The sequence below is a fragment of the Ananas comosus genome, linkage group 25 (assembly GCF_001540865.1).
Source record: "Ananas comosus cultivar F153 linkage group 25, ASM154086v1, whole genome shotgun sequence".
Lineage (NCBI taxonomy): Eukaryota > Viridiplantae > Streptophyta > Magnoliopsida > Poales > Bromeliaceae > Ananas > Ananas comosus.
In genome coordinates, this window is record NC_033645.1 from 3,422,444 (window position 1) to 3,447,824 (window position 25,381).

At 38.9% G+C, this 25,381-nt stretch overlaps 3 protein-coding genes and 1 pseudogene across 4 annotated transcripts; 2 read left to right on the forward strand and 2 right to left on the reverse strand.

The window, feature by feature from the left end:
* On the reverse strand, positions 259 to 2,997 carry LOC109728939 (probable plastid-lipid-associated protein 6, chloroplastic). 2 transcript variants are annotated; one of them, XM_020259496.1, is made up of 4 exons: positions 2,661 to 2,993; positions 884 to 1,120; positions 658 to 784; positions 259 to 523 (listed from the first exon to the last, which is right to left on the reverse strand). In XM_020259496.1, exons 1-4 carry the CDS (start codon positions 2,979 to 2,981, stop codon positions 309 to 311), a joined length of 900 nt encoding a protein of 299 aa, XP_020115085.1. In that variant the 5' UTR covers positions 2,982 to 2,993; the 3' UTR covers positions 259 to 308. The 2 variants fall into 2 exon arrangements, with proteins under 2 accessions (XP_020115085.1, XP_020115086.1); XM_020259497.1 differs by having other exon boundaries at positions 364 to 523; positions 638 to 784; positions 2,661 to 2,997.
* LOC109703745 lies at positions 4,385 to 7,320 on the forward strand (annotated as a pseudogene).
* On the reverse strand, positions 7,468 to 12,444 carry LOC109729079. The gene is made up of 11 exons (XM_020259733.1): positions 12,209 to 12,444; positions 11,994 to 12,074; positions 11,098 to 11,193; positions 10,912 to 10,987; positions 10,750 to 10,824; positions 10,573 to 10,661; positions 10,393 to 10,479; positions 10,008 to 10,145; positions 9,457 to 9,562; positions 8,336 to 8,535; positions 7,468 to 7,852 (listed from the first exon to the last, which is right to left on the reverse strand). The coding sequence occupies exons 1-11, from the start codon at positions 12,275 to 12,277 to the stop codon at positions 7,784 to 7,786; spliced, it is 1,086 nt and encodes a 361-aa protein (XP_020115322.1). The 5' UTR covers positions 12,278 to 12,444; the 3' UTR covers positions 7,468 to 7,783.
* Positions 20,551 to 22,347, forward strand: LOC109729080 (protein bassoon-like). The gene has a single exon (XM_020259734.1). The coding sequence runs from the start codon at positions 20,676 to 20,678 to the stop codon at positions 22,107 to 22,109; it is 1,434 nt and encodes a 477-aa protein (XP_020115323.1). The 5' UTR covers positions 20,551 to 20,675; the 3' UTR covers positions 22,110 to 22,347.

Below are 25,381 nucleotides of genomic sequence, written 5' to 3' on the forward strand. Positions count from 1 at the left end.
AGAACCACTCATTTAAATAACTTTAAATTTTTATTCTTTGTTAAATTGATATTAGGGGCAAAATTGACATTTAAAAAATAATGGATGGTATTTTTCCTGGATTTTCTACCTAAAGGGCATTCACGAGTATTTTCAATATTTAGAAGGGTATTGATGATATTTTCAATTTTAGAGGGGTCTAATGACCTCCAAGAAGGGTACGGCCGTACTGGTGAAATTTTCCCTATTTATAATTATAATCTTGCTGCTAGATGATTTCAGTAGAAAAGGATAGCCAAGTGTATAATTGCACTGAGGGTTTTCAGGGTTCATGAGATAACAAACACCCTCAATTCCCCTCTATCTCCCCGAGTTATGCGAGTGTCGGAATCAAGATATGTCACTTCAAATTCGCCACTTCCGGTGTTGGAAGGAGACCTGAGAACATCTGGAAGCCTGGGAATTTCGAGCGGTGGCAATTGTGAGAAGCTCCCTGTAGGCTTAACTGTAGTTTTCTGAAATGTTATCTTTATCTTCGAAGCCCCTAAAAGAAGTTATGCCAGAAACTTTAGCCCCATCAAATGAAAATTTCATGCAAATTTCAAGAGATGATAGGATATAAAGATAGATACACCATCGAACAATCGAGTGGCTAAACTGGGTGGGGGGCAAACTGACCTATCAGTTCAAACTTATGGGCTAATGTAGCTGTCGCTTCCGCAGGCGGAAGTGGCCACGGAGTGCCAAACTGAAGCTCAACTATATTATCAAAATCTTTACTAACAACATCAATCCTCTGAAAAACCTGTTCAAAGGAAATTCAGAGTCTTAATAGCATTCATATAAACACAAGAGTTTCATTATTGTTCGAGTTGAAATTCAAACTCTTTTAAAGTCAATCTACCTGTCCAAGAGTTATAGGAAGCAGCCGACCGATAGGTGGTCCGGGTCGGCTTCCACCAAGAGTGCGGGAGGAGAAAGCACTGCTATAAATAAGTTTCCACCTTCCTTGAAGTTTGTCTAAGTCCTTGGTGAGATCTACAGCACCTCCAACAGCCTCGATCTCCTTCGCTGCGGATTCTGCTCTTCTTAGATCTTCTTCACTGGCTGCGAGGCCTCTGTTCAGCCCAGAAACAGCACTCTGCAACAGATCATTCGAGGGTCTTAGGAACAAACATTTTCAATACGGCGAATTCTTGGTAAGACCAATCTTAGTAATGAAAACTACTTCCTTCAAGAATACATTGCTACTCAAGGGCATCTCTATAATAGTAACTACACTAAGGGCATGTTTGGTTCGTACATTTTGGATATGGAATAGGAATCAGTTTGATCAAATCCTTCTAATTTTATTTGGTTCACACGAATCAGGTTGGGACTCCCATTCCGAATCGGAATGGGAATGGTCCATTAGCTTACAAATTGATTCCGGCCTCCAAGCCCGGATTGAAGTTTCAATTCTAAGTCCACACTCACCTCTTCCTCAAGCCCAGCCCAACGTTTCTTCATCTTATCCACCATTTCTCTTTCTATACCGGTCTCTTCTCTCTTTTCTCATCATTAAAAAAAAAAAAGTGATATATTATTTTTTATTATAATTTTATTCAAAAAAATTTATGCACTTTTTTTTAATTTCTTGCATAAAAATTTTTAAAATAAATTCCTTTTTTTTTGGCATAGCTCTAACTTGAGAGTAGTATTATTTATTTTTATAAATTTTAGATAATTTTATAAAATCATATTTAAAAGTAAAATTAATATTATGTTATTCTATTATTTATTTACTTTGTATCAACCAAATAGTGAAATAGGAATAATTCATTCCGATTTTCAATCCAGAAATGAACCAAACGTCTTGGGGGAGTGGGACAATCCAATTACCATTCCAATTTATTCCCATTCTATTATCCATTCCAATTCCACTCTTGAACAAAACATGCCCTAAAAGCACATGCATATTGCTCTTTAAGTTTTTCAATTTCCAAAGCTGAATCTTGTAACCCATGGCTCAACTTTTAACCAGAAGCATGCACAGTATAAGAAGGATGGAGCTCTTCTACATTTGATAAACTACTGTTTCCTGGCACTTCACAGATAGCAGAGTTTGATAATTTCCTTTCAATTAGAGCCTTTTGGATGGTGGAGCAAGTCACCGATTACATTGGTGGTGCGGTTTTATTTTTATTTTTATTTTAGTTTGCTCTATCACAACCTAGTAATTCGATTTATTAGCTATTATGAGATCTCGTTTGTTCCTTGTTTTTGGGATAGTAGTTCCGTTAATCTATCATTTTCTGGGGAAAATACAAAGGCCCATATACATTGTGCGGTTGTAGACATCATCATCTCATACTCCCAATCAACCATTTATCATGTGACCTTTGAGTCAATAAAAGAGATATAGCGAACAATTATTTATGCATCCGAAAAAGGACATGGATAAAACAAGTTTGCGGATAGCTTTTAGTACAAGTTATAGTGCAAAGTTACTACACAATAATAGCAGTACAATCAATTATGGAATAATAGGAATTTCATGCATGGACTACTGAATCCAGTTGCGAGTCAAATTGGCACTAAACCAAATCTCCATAGGTTAAACAAATCCCGAGCCTACTTCTACAATTGGGACCAGAATCAGTAGGGAGAATCAAAACCCTAATTTTGCAAGGAACACTCACCAACAACTTAAACTTCAAAGAGGTCACGATCTCCGAATCCGTATCTTGGAAATTGGGCGGGGGATCGAGGACGGGGGATTCATCCAACGCCGCCGCGCGACCGAGACGCGTTTGCCCCCGCCTAAACTCGCGGCGGCGATTGAGGCGAAGGCGGAGGGTTCTCGAGGCCGAGGAGAGGAGAGGGAGACGAGAAGAGGGAGACGAAGATGGAGACGAAGAATTAGAGAGAATAGACGATGGTGGTAGAAGGGAAGCCATTGCTGACGATGCTACAGAGGAAGCTCTTATTGCTCGGGAAGAAGCATGTACGGGATGGTTCATATAAGCCTCTAAATATTATAGAATTAATAATTTTTTTTCTTTTTCTTTGGTGTGCGTGAGTGTGAGATGGAAAATTTGGGCTCGTGGGTATATACCATATTCTAGAAGCTTCAAGACCGAGGGCCCAATGGTGCTGGACATGGCTGGGCCAAATGGGCCGAATCGAGGTCAAGGCCTGGGTAAGGACAGGAGAGCCAAAAAGTTTCGAATTTGATCCACTAAAAGGTTTTTTTTTTTTTTTTTTTTTAGAGAAAGGTAGCATGATATCGGCTTCGTTTATTTCTTTTAAAAATAAATTTAGCTGAAAATATGAATTAACTAGAATTCAAACTTGAAACCTCAGGTACCAACGACCAAACCCTTTACCACTTGCACGGGAGATGGTCGGTTGATCCACTAAAAGTTGGCCTGGTTAGAGCCCACAACGATTTTGCTTGTTGCCTCTTCATTGTCCTTCTATCTATTTATTAAATCTTATACTACCTACATTATCCCTTTTATCATAGAGCCATGCATCTAAATTAGAAAATTAATCAACAATCAGAATAACTGATTTTTATATTCGGGGATTCCAAGAGATCCACAGCAAACCAATGATAAGCACTAAATAACTTCCCCTCACTCTCCGCTTTTATTAATGCATAATAATAGACGCACGTGTCTTGGCTCTTGATATATAAAATATATTTATATTTATATTTATTTTTATAAGTTGTAAAGTTGCAGGTATGCTAACATAGTAGAATCAAAATTTGAATCTGGTCTTGCATGTGTACGTATCTGAACATTCTCATTTACTGGACTCACAAACAGCGTTTACTACCTTTTTGGCGTAGATAGTAGATAGGGACCCAATTGAAGCACTCAGAGTCTAATCTAAAAGGTCAAAACCATTAGATAAAAATTGCCTATCTAATCATACAAAATAATAATCACATAAACTTAGTTTTGAAATATTTATTAACTAAATATATTTATTCTGTGTTAAGTTGATAGCGTGTAAATTGTTTAAATCTAAAACTCCGAATATAAAATCAACAAGTTATAATTTATTTAGTTCAAACTTGAATGAGCAGATTTGTGATCATCCGTAAAACTGTTTAAAGAACTTCTTAACAAATACGTTTCCCGGGAAAGAGAATGGCATTATCGTAATTCTCCCGAAAGAGAAGGTTTTTTAACTGCGTAGGGATGTAACAAACATTCCAGAGCGAGGTGTTCGTTACGTGGGTACTTGGGTACTCTAATCAGACTCTATCTCTCTCTCTCTCTCCCTACGTTTTATCTTTGTGTCCATCCGATCTACATGGCTAGAGTTTTGGCGATCTCGTCGCAAAACCCTAGAAGACGATCTCTTCGGCGTCAGTGCTACTCGATCGAGCGAAGAGATCTGGATGACAGCAATGGCGGAGGATCTGAACCTCGACCTCTCCGCGTACGCGCACAGCCCCGCGCACCTCGCGGTGGCGCGGCGCGACTACGCCGCGCTCCGCCGCCTCGTCTCCGGCCTCCCCAGCCTGGCCGGCGCCGGTGAAGTCGCCACCGAGGAGGAGTCCCTCGCCGCCGAGATCGCCGCCGAGGCCGTCTCCGCCGCCATCGACCGCCGCGACGTCCCCGGCCGCGAGACCCCGCTCCACCTCGCCGTGCGCCTCCGCGACGCGGCCGCCGCTGAGATCCTCGCCGCGGCCGGGGCTGACTGGTCCCTCCAGAACGAGCGCGGTTGGTCGGGCCTCCAGGAGGCAGTGTACGCCGGCGCCGACGCCGGCGCCGCCGCCGCGGCCATCGCCGGCCACCACCGGCCCTTCGCCTGGGCCAGGTGGCGCCGCCGCCTCCCCAGCATCGTCGCCTCCCTCGCCCGCGTCCGCGACTTCTACATGGAGATCACCTTCCGCTTCGAGAGCTCCGTCGTCCCCTTCCTCGGCCGCTTCGCCCCCTCCGACACCTACCGCATCTGGAAGCGCGGCCCCAACCTGCGCGCCGACACGACCCTCGCCGGCTTCGACGGGTTCCTGATCCAGCGCTCGGATCAGACCTTCCTCTTCTTCGGCGAGGGCTCGCCCTCCGCCGGAGAATCCGGGCGCCCGCTCGCTCCCGGATCTCTGATCGTCCTCTGGCACGATGAGAAGAAGATCGCCGACGCCCTGGCGGGGGCCGGGGAGAGGCCCACCGAGGCCGAGGTCGCCCGCGAGCTGGCGACGATGCGGCGGACCACCATGTGCCGAACGGGGATCGACGTCACGCGGGCGAAGCTAGTGCCGCACTTGAACTGGCGGCGACAGCAGCGCACGGAGGTGGTCGGGAATTGGAAGGCGAAGGCCTACGATATGCTTCATGTGGCGGCGACCGTGAAGACGAGGAGAGTCCCGCTCACAAGGCCTCGCAAAAGGCCCTCTGCAGTAGAAAACAAGGAGAAGACGCCGCAGGATTCGGCGGTGAATAGGGGGAATGCGGTTGATGATTCTTCTGATGGTGTGAATGATGGGGGTTGTGTGAGTAGGAGTGTTGCGGTTTCAGAAGAATCCAATGGAGTTTCTAAGGAGAACAACAGGAGCAATAAGAAGTGTTTAGAGAACTACAACGGAGGAGGTGATCACGATCATGAAGCTGCGCGGAACTCGAAGAAGTTCTCGAAGTCGGCCCGAGAGAACGGCAAGCACAAGAAAATGAGTCTGGGATGGAAGATGCGAAGAAAGGGAAGGAAAAAGGCGGTAAGCAGGAGCAGCAGCAGAGGAGGAAGAAGGAGGGCAAATCGTTGAGAGAATCCAATAAGCATGAAAGCGAGTACAAGAAGGGCGTAACGCCGGTATTGTGGTTGTCGCAGGATTTCCCGTTGAAAACGGATGAGCTTCTTCCGTTGCTTGACGTCCTAGCAGACAAGGTCAAGGCTGTGAGGAGGCTCAGAGAGCTTCTGACTACCAAACTGCCTCAAGACACTTTTCCAGTCAAGGTAATCAGTAATCATGCTGCCTCAAGACACATTTCCAGTCCAGTGAAATAGTTATCTTCATCCATTTGAGAACCAGGTTTTCTTTCTTATTATTATTATTATTATTATTATTATTATTATTATTATGCCAGTTTGTTGTCATCTCCAAATATCGATGGCGGAAATCTTTCTACCTTCGGAAGAGGATGGGTGATTAAGCACCAAGTTTCCTTTCTTATTACCGCCTTTTTTTTATCAACAAAACCCAAACATTTGCCACGATGGTCGTTCTCCGAAGAAGTGTGGGTCAGGGGTGGTGAAATTTCACTTTGCAATTTAGTTTTGCGATCTACTTCTATCTCCGCATGCATGTTATCAAGTCAAAGTTTTCTTTGGAAGATATTTCTGATGTTCGCAAATTGTGCTCGCACTGCATGCTTCGAACTGGTTGATGAAGCCATCGTAGATAGCAATTTGGAGCATTTTTGGCATTTGAATGTTTGCATGATAGTTTTCAGGAAAATGCTAACATGGTTTTGTAAAACTTATGCGCCCAATTATCCTACATAGAATTGTCGTTACGTTTTTGTTCTTTTTTTTGAGAATTTTACCACATTGTTTCGATTATCAACTTTCAGATAGCCATCCCTACAATTCCCGGTGTCCGAGTCCTCGTGACTTTCACGAAATTCGAAGAGCTACAGCCATTGGACGAATTCACCACCCCGCCTTCGAGTCCGACGTGCTTCCAAGACTGCAAAGCCAAAGAAGCAGAAGGTTCGGCGGGCTCAGGGTACTCGCAGGCGAGAGGACGCCCTGATGTGCAGTCCTGTGAAAGCAGCAAATGCCAAAACTCGAGAGACGAGGTCGATCCTTTTCTTATACCTTCCGACTACAGTTGGATCGATAAAGGCAGGACCAGGCGAGGATTGAAGGCCCCAGAGGATAAGTAGCAGAGTTCCAAACTCTCCAATTGATGATGGATGGCTTTGAAGACTGGTTTTGTAGAACAAGTTGGTAAAGGCTCACCAATTGATGATGGATGGCTTTGAAGACTGGTTTTGTAGAACAAGTTGGTAAAGGCGTGGTTTGGAACTGGATAGCAGGATGTAATTTAGGCCTTTATATTTTAATTTGTTGGAGCTTTGCCGGAAAAGTGCATTATAGCTTTTCCTGCTCAGTTTAGTTGTAGATCAAATTTCTTGTTTTCTTCTCTAGTATTTTTAGATTAGATGATCGCACTTTTTTGGCCGTAACAATATGGCCAGCTTGGTGGTTAGATAGCAACTTAAAAAACACGACGCTTGCTTTCCTTGTTATACACTAATTTCCAACATAGACTACCATGCACCAATTCCTGTTATAGACTATCCCAGAATTTATTTCCCTCACATCAGAAAGGACTACTTGGATTTCGCTTCCTGAAATAATTTTCACCATGCATTATAGTCGGAACAACTGATTTTTGGCTCATGGCAAGCTGATTCAGAAGTACAATGTTATCTTTATTTCATTAAAAACAAGTATCAGTCATGTGCTTATTTGCTACAAACTCTGCTATGAACGAAAACACTGCAAACAACCAAAAAACAATTCGGATAACTTACACAGTTGCAGCAAGAAAGTACAAAGTGTACAATTATTTAGGAGGTCTGACTTCTCCTTCCCGGATATCCAGCAAAACAAATCCCAGCACTTCACAAAAATCCACAAAGCAGCAAATAAGTGTGCCGCACTAAAGATAAATATGATTGAAGTTGCCAATATTGGGTCTACAATATGATAGATCAATTCTAATTTGCTGGGTAAATCTGGGAAAACTTCACAATGTTGTTCAAAATCTCCTTTTGGCAGCCCCTATGCCCTGGCTCCGAAATCAATCGAGCTTGACATTTGAGTAGAGAAGGGTGTCCCTTGTAAGTGGCATATTCATTAGCAAGCATACCTGCAAAAGATTTGCAAAACATCAGCAGAATGTAAGATATCCTGTTTTGGACGTGTAATTACTAAACAGGTTATAGATGCAAATTGTTGGACTGGTTCATATTCAACCTAGTGAACAATTTCAAATCACCTGTTTGTCGTAAAATTCTCACTTTTTGGCAGCTTTTCATATTTTATTTTTCCGAGATGGATTGCTCGAATTTAACTCCTCCATGTGGCCATTGAAACAGTACTACGATGAAATAGTACATGCACTATACAAATGAAGATGCAGCATGGCTTACTACAACAAAAATGCCAGTAATAATCACTTCAATAAGACTTGATCCTAGGAGCACTTAACCATGCAATATACTTAGCTAACAGCATATGCCCGGTTACACGAAAAGAGTAAGAACAAAGCAGAAAACTACATTGAAGTGCATTTCAAAATTTAGAAAGCAAAGGAAAGTTCAACTGACAGGGAAAGTATAATGGTGCTCACCCCAAGGATAGTTGAGACGAGAAGGATAATTCCAGTAGTCCAGGCCAAAGTCCGTCTGACCAGTGTCACTGAATCAGTTGAATTAGCTTGGCTCACTTCATCTAACCACCGAGAAATACGCAAAGGAAATACCACATCTATCATGGCTCCCACATGTGCAGTGTGCTCCTTATTGAATATTACAACTCCAACAATTTTCCCTGTGCCAGTGAAAGATCATTAATAGGATAACTAAAACTAGCAAGTATGCAAAAAAAAAAAAAGCAAATAAAAGGAAATACTCAAAAGAAACATGTACCATTTGATATAAATAGCATCAAAGAACGAACTTTTCGTTACTTGAAAAGATCTAAATTGGTATTTGTTGATCAAACAAAACTACAAAGTACAAATCATAAAGGAAAGAAATATCAATGTCTGGAATTTCAGTGCTCAGAGTCATAAGCAAGGTTAACAGTCACCATTCAGCATGTATCATTACTATTTGTGAAAATCTTTGATGTTCTGTTAAAGACCAAGGAGAAAGAGTTTGGCTAGGTTTCGTTCCGTAGAGCGCCTATTTGGCCCAGCTTTTGGAAGAGCTCTGCCAAAAAAGTAGTACCAAGCTTTTCCCAGAAGCTTCTATATAGACCCAGAAAGCCAAAACAGGCTTCTTCACGTTCAAAATAGTTTTGTAGTTCCAACTTCACCACAAAGCTGTGGGAGATTTTAATGCAAAAGCTGTTAGAGCTTCTCAAAGAGATATAACAAAATAGCTCTTTTGTAGTAGCTCAAGAGGATCGAACCACTAAATACAAGGGATAGAGAGCAAGCCCTTCTGATTCACTTCCTAACAGGGCATGAGAGTAAGAAAAGAAGTCACCTATTCTTTATCTGATCATCTCTTAGACCAGCCATTAAACAAGTGTGTATGCTAGTATTATGCTTAATTTCTTAACTGAAAGCTTAGCATGAAAATTATACCTCCTTTGATCATACAAACATGAAGGCCTCCATAATTTTATTATATTTAGAAAATTTGCATGCCATAGCCAGGCTTATCACATGGTTTATAGCAAATATTATAATGACAACAAGTAGAAGCAGTCTATGAACAGAGCAAAGTTGTAACAACCACCAACCTCCATATGAGTTCTGTAGTAGATCAAATGACTTGGTAAGTACTGTCTGGAATACTTCCATTCCCAGCGAAACCATTTTCCCTGAACCATATTCCTCTTCCAGAGCCTATATAAATTCATCATATAGCAGCATATGATAAGCAGAATATAGCTTTCTGACAGTGAGTTAAAGAGGAATGCCACTGATATGTTGCATTTAATAACAGGCTTTAGTTAGCAACACTAATTCAAATATAATTATAAAAAAAGAGTCAGCTTGGATGAATTCAGCATTATTTCCACACAAAGCAGGTCGACACATGAATTCCCAGAAAAAAAAAAATAATTATGTATGTTTAGCCACATAAGAATAAGAGCCGTACGCAAATTATGCGATTTATGCACTAATATATCTGCTCAAATATAGGTCAAGGTATTATACTTGGGTTTCCCACCTCTTGCAGGATCATTTAGCTTGAAAGTATAAAAGCATAAAATCAATTATAAGCATCCCTTTATTAACAAAACATAAATTCGAATTTCCAGACAAAATCTGAGCAAAGATTGATCACCTTAATGCCTGTGAATCGGCCAATCAGTAATTCTGCAGGGTTCACAATGCTTCCAGCTAAATCTTCATGAATTTCTACACCCTTTCTAATGGTCCTAAGAAAAGATACAAGACTAGACGCAAATTGCAGGTCTGCTTCCTGTAAGGCATGTAGATTCTCCAGTCAGTTATCAGAACTCACACATGTAAATGAAATGTCATAGCAACAAAAATCCCTTGGTAAGCACCTTTTCTATATTCCAACTGCTATAAACTTATAATTGGCCATAAAATGGAATCGAAGCAAACAAAAAGAAAATGCTTTTATCCTTTCAACATAGAACACACATGGCGAGCGAGCGAGAGAGAGAGAGAGAGAGAGAGAGAGAGAGAGAGAGAATATGGACCTTTAAAACATGTAATTTAAGAACATTTCCACTAGCCAAGGGAAGGGTCATCTCGCCATCAACATATGATCCGCCCAGCCAATCTGCCTGCATACCACACACACTATTATTAAGATGTATACTCTAAGGAGGTTAAGATATCCAATAACTTATTCTGATTTAAAAAAACAATGAACCTACCAGATTCTTGAGTTCCTGGTCGAGGCAAGCCGCATTGCACTCGATATCAAGAGATTCATCTAGTCGCACAATAGAAACCTCATCCTCACCTATGTTTAACAATATCAAATGGATCAAAAAACGAATTGAAGCATATAGTACTTGTCCATCAGAATCACTTTGGAAAATATGTCTGACCTGGAAGTCTTATTTCAGCTTTACTTGCTCCCCCAACCCTACTTTTGAAAGATTTTTCAGAAGACAGCAGCGTATCTGTAAGCCAGAAAAAAAGTATAAGCCAGTGAACAAATAGAAAGCACCAACCGTGTTTTTAATAAATCTCTAGAACATTGAAGATACCATCAACTCCATCAACTTCTAGCATGAAAACAGCTCGTGGCCTATCAAAAGGATTGGGCAGCAGAACCTTGTTTAACTGTTATTCAAATGCCATCAAATTGTCAGTTCTGAAGAATAAACAGTTCTCTTTTTCTGTAGAGAAAAAGAATGAAAATTGTAATATGAAAGATCTGATTTAGTAAACACCTTAGCTGAAGAGTCATCAGCAAGAGAAAGAGGTGGTGCAAAACCAAGCAAGACTGATGTGGTTGCAGCAACTTCATCTAGTGCCATTAAATTGGACTGTAAAATTACAAAAGATTAGTTCATCTAATCATGTGAGCTTCAAAGGGAAACTGCAGCAAACCGTGGCGACACTGTAAAAATAAAAATAAAATATAGTTGATGCACCAAAAAAAAAAAAAATTTCAAGATTGATACTACAACTGTAGATGTTAATGAAAAGAGAGAATTTTCTTGCAACCTTGAATACATAGGAAGATACCATGCCTGATTTACAGATATAACATTTATCTAGTACAATTCTAGAGATAGCATCCTAATGAAATATACTTCTTATCAGAAGCAGCAATTGATAGAAAAGCACGACGCTTATGCATATGCCAGCAAGTTTATACGCAGTAACATAAGTCAACTATGCTTCATTTATAATCAGATTTCATCATCTATATAATAATCTGAACAACAATTAAGTTCTCCAAAATGTTGCTTCAGAAATAAACTTCAAAATTTTGAATGATTATTGTCGTCAGAAATTCACTGCTTCAGACTAAAGCACCATCTATTCTGACCTCAACATACATTAAAAAGTAGAAAACTAAAGTACTTTCGAGAAGCCAAAGATAGAATCTGTATGACCTTGATCAAGTTGCTAAGCATCACAAATCTTCAATTCTATCATACAATCCACCAAAATAACAAGTAAATATACTACCAAATAAAACAAATATCAAATCACGTAAAGGGCCTCACATAAACTGATTTCATGCGCATCAATAAATAATAACGCATAGTTTCGATTCAGGGATGTAAGTGCACCGAGATTGAAGTCAACAAAAGCCGCAAATCCAACAAAATCTTACCTCCGCCCCATCCAATTGCTGGTTCCGGATATACTTATGAGAAGCGCCATCAATAAACACGACGGAGCGAGTGCTCCCCCCCTAAATAAAAAAAACACATGCATCAGATTCAACAACGATTATTGAGATCCAGAGACGAGTCGAATCCGATTAGGGAGAAGCGGCAAATTTCATGATGCAATCGACGAGGCGAATCAAATGGGTTCGAAACAAACCCTAGCTTTGAGGAAGAGGAAGGAGACCAAAATTAGTAGATGGAGCTTCGAAGCGACGCGAAGATCCATTCGAGGAGGAGATCAGAGAACCACGATTCCCAGGGTTTCCACGGCGATCGTAGGGTTTGGGAGCTCGTGGGTGGGATTGGACCGAGGGTTTCTGGTGCGATCGCGGAGAGGGGATGAGGCGGAAGAGAGATAGACCAGGTAGGAGACGACACGAAATGACGGTTTTTTTTATTTTTTATTTTTCGATTTTTCTGGGAATACGAACGATCTCTGAATTTCTGAAAATTTTTTTTAAAAAAAACGTTTTTTGTTATCTGCCTCGTGCCTCACCATACGCCATACGATTGTACGTAAAATTGGGCCTGTTCGGATCTAACAAGACCAATCCCAATCCCAAGCCCAAATGGCCTGTCGAATAGGCCTTGGGCCGAACTTCGACTTAGCCACAAATTAGGCCCAAAAAGTAGTATCTAGTTTGGTCCCATATTTTGGTTACTCTGAGACTTAGATTTTCACAAATCTATAAATTAAAAAACCTACCTGCGATTCAGAGCCAGATAACCAAGAATTTTTTGATGATTTGGAAGATTTTGCTGGAATTTTCATGATAAAATTAAATCTAATCATTTGAGGTCGGATTTGGTGAGAATTAGAGAGAGAAATACCCTTTTCTACTATAGTCATATAAACTCTTTTGCTAAGTAACTAGTGAAGGGGAAAAAAATAAAAAAAAAGGTGACACCCTCCTAAAAGTTACTTCAATCAACCACTTAATCATAAAGATCTGTTGATTTTTTTTTTTTAATTTTTACCCCAAAATTTTCAATCAAATAAAGCCAAATTGACTGTATCAGGATACTGGGCCCATTGGGCCGTAGACCCTGGGTCTTGGGCCCTCATCTTTTTTCCCACCCCTAAAAAAAGTCGACGCGCCATCGCTTCGGCGCGCGCGCCAAAAAATTCGAACTCTCTCTCTCTCTCTCTCTCTCTCTCTCTCTCTCTCTCGTTTTTCCCATTGATTTCGTAGGGTTTCAATTTTCCAACTCTTCCATTTCGGAATTCCCTGAAGCAATTGCTTACATATTGCGTCTAAAAAGAGGCTTCTGTAGCTCCTCTCCAAGCAATTTTTCGTTCAGGTATTCTCTCGCATTGTACTTTATCAATTCCCTGTGTTTTTGATTCACCAGATGTAGTATTTGTTCCTCATATTCCTCCAATTATATCACGAAATACGATGATTTCTCCATGATTTCCAGTTTTCAATTGCGATCCTTTATTTTAGAAGGTAAGATCGTTGTTTAGAGTTCGACTCTGAACTTTAGGTTCTATAGCCTAGGCTATTTACACAAGAAATCATAGATTTTGTTAGTGTATATTTCTAATAGGTGCAGATAATTTGAAGGAACAGGATAAAGAATTGGATGATAAAAAACATTAGCTGTGGATGTTCTCGAAGTAAATTACGTACTACAATCAAAGGCACAGGATAAGAAGGGGCTTGATTTGATTTTCCTGCAAAGCAAAGTGTCTTCCTAATTTTGAGTACATGATTTACATGATTAAGGCTTCCTAAGAGAGTGGAAATAGTTGATCTGTTATTGAGTAGAGACTAGAGAGTTTTAATTTCTGATATCAGAAATGGAAAGTTCAGGCCTTGTTTGGTGAGGCTTATGTATATTGTTTTTAAAATTTTTGTTTTTTCAATTTTATGCGGTCGAACAGACCGGTGGATGGGTAATTATTTGCAATTTACATATTTGGGGTTTGTTTGCAAACAAGCAAAAAATATGTTGTACCAAACTTTCTTTTGCACTCCTATCAAGATGAATTTGCAATCTAGCCAACAATATTGTAACCAAGAAAGATCCATTTGTCGGCACATTCAATTCCACAGAATTGAGTTAAAAAGGAAATTTTTTTTTTGTAGTTGTAGGCAAATAGGGCATTAGCTGTCGCTGGAAATAAAGGAATGAGAGTTTTATTGATTTGTGAATTGGGTGCCTCTTCTCACTTAATTCTGCTCCTTTTGATCTTGCTTCTGTCATTTTTGCAATTCCATTCTGAGTGCACAAATCCTGCGCAAATGATTCGCCATAATCTTTCTTTTTGAGGGGAAACCGAAGAAAATGTCTTCCAAATATGAGAATACATTGTACTGAATGACCTTGCTTAGTTGTATATTTGCTTCTTAAGTTTCTTTTTCTAAGATAAGGAACAACAACAGCTCACTCTGTACCTTCTCCAGCTGGTCTCTGCAAAAGTGAAAAAAAAAAAAAAAAAAATCCAACCCATCAATGTATGCACCAATGGTTGATGTCGAGATGATCTAAACTTTTCGCGGGATCATAAACACAACAAATAACTTCTCGCTGGAACCAGGTATGGAGCGCCGGTATGGAAATTTCTTTCTTAGCAAACATGATAATTTGAAAGTTTCGTGGGGATTATCTATAAAATTCTAAGTAGGAAGTTACAGATCTTATTAACTGAACTTGGAGGAATTATAAAATGAGTCCTTGAATTGTTTCTAACAAAATCTTGGCTTAATTTTTTCCTTATAATGCAGAAGGAACTGTAATACTCTTTAGTTGTCAGAAGCTAAAAGTTTTTTTTTTAATTTGCAAGCTTAACACTTACAAAAAAAACTGTCAAATGCTACAAGTTTGTCGTATTATCGATTAGAGCTCGGGGCTCGATATCAATAGCCAGTTAAAATAAGTGAAAAATAAACTTCGTGCTTGGTGGCATGTGGGATTTGAAGCATGCAGCATATCTAAAGTATCGTGTATAGATTGAATCTAGTGAGGATTTGAGTTTATATAAAATAGCTACAGTTACAAGTACTATAATCCAAGGCGGGCCCAATTATTGTAGACAAATGGGATCTAAATCATGACCGTCCAAACTGTGGATGATCAAAATGTACGGTAGATCGGGACCGCCCACTGTCGGACTGTCACAACTGACAGTACTCACCACCTGTTATGTAGAGGAAGACAATCTCGGCTGGTAGTCTCTGTTATTTTCTTTCTGGTAGGTCAGGTCTCAATCTCTTCCTACATTAGCTATTCTTTTCGTTTAAATTTTTTAAAAAGGTTTTAAATTAAACTAGTGTGTGTTGGCTTAAATGGGCTAGCATCCTATTCTATGGTGGGAGATCATGTTGGGTCGAATCATATTCGAAATGGTGTGAGATTGGGGTGGGCCAAGTCATGTTCGAAATGACGTGAGATTGATTAGACTGAATCACAATCGAAATCCGTGGGCGCTGTATCTGTACGTTTTAAGTAAATTATTTGTGTATTTCTAACAGCTCGAACTTTTGGGATTAATGGTTAGCACCAACGATCCGACAAGTGGTAACGGTTTCGATTCCCGCATGCTGCAAATGTGTCCAAGTGCTGGAGGGAGGATTGTTGGTTTAAATGGGCCAGTATTATGTCCTGTGGCGGGAAGCCGTATTTGGCCGAGTTATGTTCGAAATGGCGTGAGGCTGGGATGGGCCAAGTCATGTTCGAAATGACGTGAGGTTGGTTGTGCCGAGTCACAATCCAAGCTCGTGGGCGTTGTATCTGTACGCTTTAAGTGAATTGGTTGCGTATTTCTAACAGCTTGATCAAGTTGAAGAATAGTTCTAGCTTATTATCATATCGATCTTTTAAATAATATTGTTTCAAATACACTTCTAAAGAGTGTGAAGTACAACACTGAATCGTTTGTTATTAATAAGTGATTTTTTTTTATAGTAGTTCCTCTTCTAAGCTGGAACAGGAAGGTTAATTTTACGTTCATCTCCTTTGACCCAAACATTGGCTTCTAATTTAAGCATCCTTTGTGTTATTTGCGTTCCCCAAAGTTTGTAATTTACGAAGCTCCTCATCTTCTGCTTCTTTTCAGCTCCCAAAGGAACTGCCGCTTTTATGATTGGTTGCCTACTCATCCATCTTCCACTCTCGCCCTTTCTCTTAATCCTCAATCTCTCTTATTTTCATCACTTTGACTGCCCTATTTATTTATTTATTTATTTATTTATTAATTATTCTAAGCAATCTCATGTCAACTCTGAACATGCGCACCTGCATCCCCTCCACATTGTAATAAATGAGAAATTATTTTCTTGACCTGGTCCGCCGGTTCAGTTTTGGACAGTCGTTAATAACTTCTCTACCTTTCTCTCAACTAATCAATCAAATTGTTGCTGTAAGGTGTGCCCAATGCTATTCTTTATAAACTATTCGTGTATACAATTTTAATTAGTCCATACGTACAGTTTAAGGTGATATATATATTTGTCAGCATATTAATAGCCCGATAAAGACTATATACTTTTAGTGCCTTTAAAGATTTTCTTCATATTTTTTAAAAATAACATTATTTTAAATTGCTGCTTTTTATTGATTGCTAATGTGTTGATATGCTCACATGGTCATTAGAGAGCCTATTGAGGGGTTGTCTTTCTTTAAGTGGTGGACCTCAATTCTTTAATTTTTGGATGTCTTTCTGCAAGTGCATGTGAGTATGCTATGGCCTGCTGCAGCTGCCATGCTTACTAGATGCAGTGGTTGGCTTCAGAGCCTGCTGAGTGCTCAGAAGGACCATTTGGTTGCATATAGTTATAACTGTATAGTAATTTAATTACATACAAATATAAATTCGGTAATTGATTTGATATATTTAACTCTAGCTATTACAGGAGGAGATCTAACTACAGCAGTTGGAACTACGCCTAAATTGGCCGCAGTTCCAATTGTAATAATTGGAGAGAATAATTTTAAATAAAAGATAATCTTACCTCTTTAAATTTTTTTTAATAAAAATATTTTTTTTTTATATTGGAGGTAATTTCATCATCATATGTATAAAATAATAAATTTAAAAAATCATTTTTAAGCTATATGTAATTAAATAAATTATTTATAGCTGCAGTATTTTTTATTTTATTCAATCAAATATGAAGCATGTAGTTAGACTCGAATTCCTTCCCCTGAACAAGAAAACTCGAAATTGTTCTGTGAGAAGAGGACATGTTCTGTGAGAAGGAGGAATTCTACATTGTCACACTTGCACCACGTCATCAATAACAAGCCAATCACATTCCTTCTTTTCAAATAAAAGTACAATAAAAATACTTTTTTACAATCATGATGGGACATATTTTTAAAAAAATTAATTTGATTGGTTTGTTACGCCCAGTCACTAATATACCCGTTGCATTCTATAATTTTTCCTGTGAGAAGAGGACATGCGAATCCTCTTCCTACGATTTTTTTAATCGTTAACTAGTACTATAATCATGATCCTCTCCTGTTATTCCACGGAGCTGCATATGACCGGTGAGCATATTCCAATTTGACGCGTCTTAATTAAATTAGATCTTAATCACGTACTAAATTAATCCTAGCTTAACAAGTTAAACTCTCTTGTATCATGGTAATAATAAATATTTATTTATTATTAGAATGGCACATGGCAGCTGTCATGCACTTTAGTCCTAAACACCCTTTTTGGGCTTAATATTTTACTGCTTAACCTAGTAACAAACAGCTAATAACGGCGCTGTCACTACCTGTTACCATTTCCAATTAAAAACTAATAAGTGAATTAATTAATTAATTAATTAATTACCGTTCTTATGCCTTTTTGGGTCGCGTGGGGAGGAGAGAATCAACCTCGGTAAATATGCGAAGGAGTCTTCGGGGAAAAATGTATGGACCCCCCTGAAATACATGCAAATCTCATATGGCCCCTTCATTTTTGTAAATTTATGCTTTGTGTAATTTTAAAACCTTTTTGAATTTAATAATTTTAGCCAGTTAGATGGGAGGCTTCATTACATTTATTATTAGTCCACTCATCAAATTTGAAAATTTCAAGCATTTTTTAGTAAGTAAACAATATAATTAATGGTTAATAGCAGATAGATTTCTTAAATTTAATAAAATTTGTAGCTTAATTAAGCATAAAAATTTAAATAAAAAACTCAATCAAAATATAAATACTTAAGAACCTATTTCAAAATAGCATATGGTTAAGCGGATCTTCATACATTTCTTCCTATAATTAGTGACAGCTCAACAATGCTAACTACCTCCGACGTTCACGTGAGATATACAATGCCTTCCTCCATCTCAAGGCATTTCTACGTGACAAAGTTTCAATGGGAAGCTTTTTAACTATATTTGTTTGAAAATTTTTATTTTATTATTTCGTGTTAATTTATTTTTATTAAAGATTTGTTAAGTATTGTTTAAAGTATTGTTTAATATTTAAATTTTAATATACATATATATATATATATATATATATATATATATATATATACACATATATTGATAGAGATAAAGCTGATATATAATAATAAATTTGGATTCTGCAATGAAATGTCGTTGACGAGCCCTATTAAAATTTATTTCGACTCTCCAAACCCCATTTGATTCCCTCTCCTTGAAGTAAGGAAGACGGATATATTCTTGTAGAAAATTAAAATATTTTGGTAGAATATTTCTCAAAAAAAAAATATTTTGGTAGAAAGCAAAGAATCTCACCCTTAATAGCGTAATCTTGCATTGCACTCTCTTCTGTATGTTTCTTTTACTTTTTTTTTTATCGAAGTTTTGTTGTGATTTCGTTTCGGAACAATCTTTACAAATAATGCTGCTACAAATCTCACCCGTAATATGGAAATAAGTTAATTTGTTATGCATAATTCAAATCATTTCCTCTATGAATATATGAATCGTGCTTGTAATTTGTCTAAAAAAGGAATTAAGAAAAAAAAAAAAAAAGCATTACTTGAAAGAGGTGTGTACACTAACATTGATTGCTGACACGAACCACCGTGGCGGCACTTACAATCGAGTAAAAGGAATGCCTATAACTTTTATGTGAATCTTGCAACGTAAGTTATTTCTAACATTGAACCAAGAAAGACTAAATATGGACAAATCGTTTTAAAGTAAACGTGTCAAAGTTTTAAACAAATTAAAAATAATCATTTAAAGTGTAAACTAGAATTTCTATTATCCACTAATACATTAGCCAGATTGCATAATTATCCACTAATGTTTTAGCCGGATTACACTAACGGTTCGTTTGTTTCACGATTTGTAAATTTTTGATAATTTACTATATTTTTAATTAAAAATATTTAAATTATTATTTTTCAATTTAAATTGAATAATTATAAAAAATATTAGTGAAGCAGTGGAGACTATCAAATTATAGGGATATTAGAATATTAGATTACCTCGAAATAGAGTATTTGTTTTTACATTTTGATAAAAATTATTAAAATTTATTATTATTAATTTTTTATATAAGATGCCATAATAAAATTATTATTTTAAAGCAAGCGGGTGAAGCGAACTTAGCTAAAAATATAAATCCATTAAGGGTTGTTTGGTTTCCTGTAAAATCGTCCAAGCGTTTATTTGTCCGTAAAAATTTTTTTTCGAAAAACTTCTTTTACAAATCTGTGAAAAACGAAGGTTTTCGATTTTCGCTCGAAATGAGCGGAAAACGAAAACTATTTTTCGCGGAGTTTGGGAAGGACGGGGTTTTCCAGTAGTTTATTTTATAGTATTAAATATATACTATTATATATTATATTATATATAATTATTACATAATATATTTTAAATATATTTTATTTATAAATATAATTATAATTCTAATATATATAATATGATAATAATTATATATTAATAATATAAAAAATATAAAATAAAAATATATATAGTAATTTTTATTTATTTATTTTTTTCCAAAACAAACAACCGTCGTGGAAAACTAGTTTTCTTTTTCTATAAACCAAATATAAACGATATAAAATATTTTTTTCACCGAAGATTTTTTTTTTCATCAAAATTTTTTTTTTCCACATTTTTATGTGGAACCAAACACACCCTTAGCATTCGAATTGTAATTTTAAATATTATTCACCAACAAAAGTCTTTTATCATTTGCCATACAAACAGTCGATACCAAACTTCTGTTATTATTTGTAACGTTCTTACTTAAATTTTGAAATTTATGCGACCTTTCACACTTTGTTTCGCAGGAGGATGCCAGCTTGTGTACCACATGTCGGCGACGTGATGTCACGCCGTAAAGGCTTTCGCTCCGGTTGGTGCCCTTTGCGTCTGATCAGCATCCAACGATGCTTAATGATCGCTATTTTTTTTATTTTTTTTTATTTTTTGCCCCTACATTAGTAGATTTTTTATTTAAAAAAATTTATTTTTATAAAATATTTCATCAAATTTATAATTACAATTTTAGTCCTATCCCTGCCACGTAGATGCCACGTAAGCAAGGAGAGGTGTTGNCAATTCCTCTCCCCATCACCGCTCTCCTCCTCAAACCCTAACAAAAGCCCCCTCCCAAACCAAACCAAACCAAACCAAACCCCTAAAGCTCCCTAGTTCTCTCTCTCTTCTCCTCCTCCTCCTCCGAATCCATGGAGAACCATGGCTACGCCCCCTTCGCCGACCCCGGCGGCGACTCCCCTCGATACCGCGAGACCGAGAACGACTCCTTGGACGAGCCTCCGCAGCAGCAGCCCTCGCCGCGCATCAAGCTCATGATCAGCTACGGCGGCCGCATCCAGCCGCGGCCCCACGATCACCAGCTCTCGTATGTGAACGGCGAGACGAAGATCCTGCACGTCGACCGCTCCGCCCGCTTCCCCGCCCTCCGCGCCAAGCTCGCCTCCATTGCCGGCGCCGACGAGCTCTGCGTCAAGTACCAGCTACCCGGCGAGGACCTCGACGCCCTCGTCTCCGTCACCAACGACGAGGACCTCGACCACATGATCCTCGAGTACGATCGCCTCCACGCCAACCGCTCTGGCTCGTCCGGGCGCCACAACAACCCGCGCCTCCGCATCTTCCTCTTCCCCATCAACCTCCCGCCGCCCCCGGCCGCCTTCCTCGAGCCCAAGCCCGATCGCCAGTGGTTCGTCGACGCCCTCAACTCCGTCCCCGCCCCCCCCAGCCACCCCCACCCCCACCCCCCGCTCGACGCCGCCGCCAAGGCGCCGCCGAGCCCCGACTACCTCTTCGGGCTCGACAAGGGCTTCGTGCCTCCTCCAGCGGTCAAGGTCAAGGATCCGGCCCAGGAGAACCCCGTCGTTCTCGAGAACTTGGCCGTCGAGCCCCCCGCGAGGTTCGATCAGGGGATCAGGGAGGATCGGGATCGCGATCGCCAGATCGGAGGGGAGCCGTCCCCCGTCGTCTCCCCCGCGGAGATACAGAGGCAGATCCAGGAGCTCCAGAAGCTCCAGGTCCACCAGCAGCAGCAGCAGCAGCAGCAGCAGCAGCAGCAGCAGTACGGGCAGCAGGCCACCGCGCAGATTGAAGAAAGGGAGGCCCTAGCTAGGGCTGCTTACCCCGGGCCCGAGTACTACGTGCACAAGGTCCAGGAGAAGGCCGCCGCCACCCCGACCGCCTCGCCGGCGACCGCAGCCGCCTACTGGCCGGCGCCGCGGAGCGTGGCCGCCGGGAGGTACGCCTCCGTCGCGGGAGGCGACCAGCCGGTGTTCCTGATCCCCGGCGTGTATCCGCAGCAGCAGGGCGGCTACTTCACCGCTGTTCCGGGGCTGCTACCCGCCGATCTCTACCGCGAGGGCGGGGCGGTGTACGCAGCGCCAGCGCCTCCGCCGCAAGCAGCGGCAAAGCTGGTGGGGCAGCTGCCGGAGGGCGCTGGCAACGTGCGTGGGCCGGCGCAGGCGGCGGATCCCCCGGCCGCGGCGTATGCAGCGCAGCTGACATTCGACGGCACTGGCCGGGCGGTTTACTACACGGGCGCAGTTCCTTCGTTCCAGACGACGGTCGCGAGCATGACGCTCAGCACGGAGGCGACGAAGACCGTGAAGCCACCCCAGGTTTCTTAAGATCCTTCCCCCACTCGGCTCTTCGGTTATCCTTCTTTTTCTCCTTCAATTTTCTCGTCTCTGTCTCTGTCTCTGTCTCGGTCTCTGTCTCTGTCTCTGTCTCTATTCGTTTTTTTATCTTTATTATTATGTGTTTTTTTTTTTCTTTTTTTTTCCTTTTCATTTTGGTGCTTGTAAATACTTGTTAAGAAAATAACTACTTATGCCAGATGGGATCTGTGATGTTTCTTATGTGTTACGTCTAGTTGTTTTATCCTATACTGAAATAGCTTGCTGTTGCGATATCAGTGGCGGCGGTTATAATTTTGAGATTATCTTTAGCTGTTCGGTTGCGGTGCCTACGTTTTTTACTTATTAAATAAAATAAAAATAAAATTTCTTTTGAATCTTTTTTAAAAAAATTATAATGAATCTGGGTATCACCATGGATATTATAGATTATAGATGCGCCGAACAGAGGAGCATTCTCAATGGCAATTGAGGGTTAAATAATAAGTGTACTTAAATCCACCATACAAAGTTTTTTCTTTTTTTTGTTTCTTTTCTTTTTTTTATTGGTTGCCCTTTACTAAATAGAAGATCAGTGGGCATGCAGCGGCATATAAAAAAGCAATCCACATGGATCGGAAATGGGCAGAGCTGTTGCTATGATATTTGTTAGACATGACAATGGATGACAGCATTCAAAGTGCCTCTCATTATGGTTGCAGGTGGTTGTGAATTGTTCCTGCAACATTTTTATAGTACATCAGGTGGGTCTGCTCTTTTATAGTTTGGTCCAACTATGCAACGAATCATGTTATAAATATTATATAATTATATTATATAAATAAATCCTTTTACCATCCTTGTGGCTTATGCTATCAATTGCAATATTGAAGTTGCTACGTCCAACTGTATGTTCAGTTGCACAAGTTAGTAGAGAAAGATTTGGTCAGAATCAAAATTGCTGGAAATTTAGGTGGTGATGGGTTGAGGGATTGGAGAGATGCGAGCAGAAGGTTGCTTTTTAATGCGGAGTTACTTTCGAACTTAGATCAGAAAGACCTGTGGTCACAGCTGGAAATTGTAAATTGTTTAAGGACCCCTCTGATTTTATTATTATGCTAGTGAAACTGTATCCATGTGCAGTGCACATCACTACGTTCTCTGCTGACAATTATATAGAATATATCTGTGGTAATTAATAAGTTTCTTAGGAAAATAACTGACACATTTCCCTGCGTTAACTGTTAACGGATAGTGATATTTACTCTTAACATTTGACTATGTATGTTATTTGTTCTAATAAGTAAACTGTGGGGAGTGCTTGAGCCTTTTCTAGTTAACAGCGTACGCACCTTATAATTGCACAATTTACTTCAGTGCGTCTCTTTGTAATATTTTTCTATTTTGATTGAAATGAATCTATTTCCTGTGGTTCATAACTTTAGATCTTACATAAAACTTAGAAGCGGATGCTTGTACATAGATGTTCTTCCACTTGACATTGGGTTCTTTGCAGAGAAGGCATTGGGTTCTTTGCGAGAAAAAAGATCCGATTGTCCCACTGCTGTGCTGCAGAAGTTTTTTTTTTTTTTTTGAGAAATAAATAGCACGCTACTCGCTTTATTTATTTCATATAGAAATAAACTTAGCTAAAAATGTGAATCAACTAGGATTCCAATTTGGGACCTCGAGTATCAACCACTAAGCCCTTTGTCATTTGCATTAGAAACAGTCGGTCTGTTCTACAGATGCTGCTCATCTGTCTTTGAGGTTTTTGATGCGATTACTTCTTGTTCGAAAATTTGTTAACAGCTTTTCCTCAGATCACGAAAGTTTATTGGTTCCATTTCGTTCCAAAGTTTTAGCTTTTGAGAATTTTATTTCCCTTGTTTTATAAATTTTTTGGCGGGAGACGTCACACTCCAAACTTCGTTTTCTCTTTATATAACTGATCCCACATATGGATTTGAACATACAGATATGGCTCAGTTCTGAGCTCTAAAATGTTCCTGAATAATGCTTTAAAATAAAATAAAAATAATAATAATATCTAAGGCCATAGTTCGTATCAAAATGCACTACAAAAATGGAACATAATATAATGACCAATGAAGAAATACACCGCCTTTCTTAAAACTGCACATTACGTTAGAACCATAATAAGAATCATATATATTTGATCCGTTTGTTCACAAGATAAAACTAAATGACCGTGGTACAGCCATAATTGGACTGTGGGCCTGCGCTATAAAGTAACCAAAAAATGGACCGCAACAAATCGCTTACGGGCCTAGACCTAGGCCTCGGCCTGTGTCTACCATACTTGCTTAGGCTTAATTTGCTATTGAGATTTGAGATCCATCTGACGCTGCTATTAGATAAAATAGAATTAAAATAAAAACATATATAAATATATTTCAAAAAATATATTATAACCACAAAATATTTCCTTATCGTATTTTCCAACGGCCCGTAACACAATATTTCTATAACTTCAAACAAAATTTTAAATAAGTAAGAATAACAATACAACAGAAAAAANAGAAGTAAAAAAAAAAAAAAAAAAAAAAAAAAAGAAGAGAGAAAATGGAATAAGGGTATTTTAGTTAGTTTTCTAAAAATTAGAAGTGAATCTACAAAATCCAAAATAGTGGCCTACTTTTGCAAAATCTCAAAACTGATAAATTTTTTATCCAAATTGGCCTATTTAGGGAATATACCCCCTTGTACTGGAATATCTCCCTTATCAAATATAGCCCAAAGGTATTGAAATCTAACCATTCATTTTGAAAGGGTATAATGGACATTTACATGAAAATTTATACGATAGTAGAAAAAAAAATTTATAAATTTACATGAAAATTTATTAGAAAAAAAATAGTAGAAAAAAAATAGTAGCAATTTACATGAAAATTTACAAATCTGATATATAAATTTACAAACTCTATATATAAATTTACAAAATTCATGTTAGCAACCTACATGAATCAAAAGGATAATATTAGAAAAAAAAATAGTAGCAATTTACAAATCTGATAGTGCCGTGTAAATTTTTATTTGAAAAGGATAATATTAGAAAAGAAATAATAGCAATTTACAAATCTGATAGTGCCTTGTAAATTTTTATTTCCTTCTCCTTGGCTTTTATACTTTTTTAAATCAAGTGATTTTAGCCAATTGAATTGGTAATTTTATTAATTTCATTGGTGAATACATCATTTAAAAACTTCAATCATATTTTAGCAAATAAAACTAGATTAATCAACAACCAACGGTCGTTTGGA

What these genes read in the sequence shown, in the direction of transcription:
- LOC109729079 (XM_020259733.1), bottom strand. Translation starts at nt 12,277, where the DNA reads ATGGATCTTCGCGTCGCTTCGAAGCTCCATCTACTAATTTTGGTCTCC. An exon ending in CTGATGACTCTTCAGCTAAG is followed by an intron (nt 10,988 to 11,097) that starts GTGTTTACTAAA and finishes TTTGAATAACAG; the next exon opens with TTAAACAAGGTTCTGCTGCC. An exon ending in ACTACAGAACTCATATGGAG is followed by an intron (nt 8,536 to 9,456) that starts GTTGGTGGTTGT and finishes TCACTGGCACAG; the next exon opens with GGAAAATTGTTGGAGTTGTA.
- LOC109729080 (XM_020259734.1), top strand. Translation starts at nt 20,676, where the DNA reads ATGGAGAACCATGGCTACGCCCCCTTCGCCGACCCCGGCGGCGACTCC.
- LOC109728939 (XM_020259496.1), bottom strand. Translation starts at nt 2,981, where the DNA reads ATGAACCATCCCGTACATGCTTCTTCCCGAGCAATAAGAGCTTCCTCT. An exon ending in TTCCTATAACTCTTGGACAG is followed by an intron (nt 785 to 883) that starts GTAGATTGACTT and finishes TCCTTTGAACAG; the next exon opens with GTTTTTCAGAGGATTGATGT. An exon ending in CCATAAGTTTGAACTGATAG is followed by an intron (nt 524 to 657) that starts GTCAGTTTGCCC and finishes AACTTCTTTTAG; the next exon opens with GGGCTTCGAAGATAAAGATA.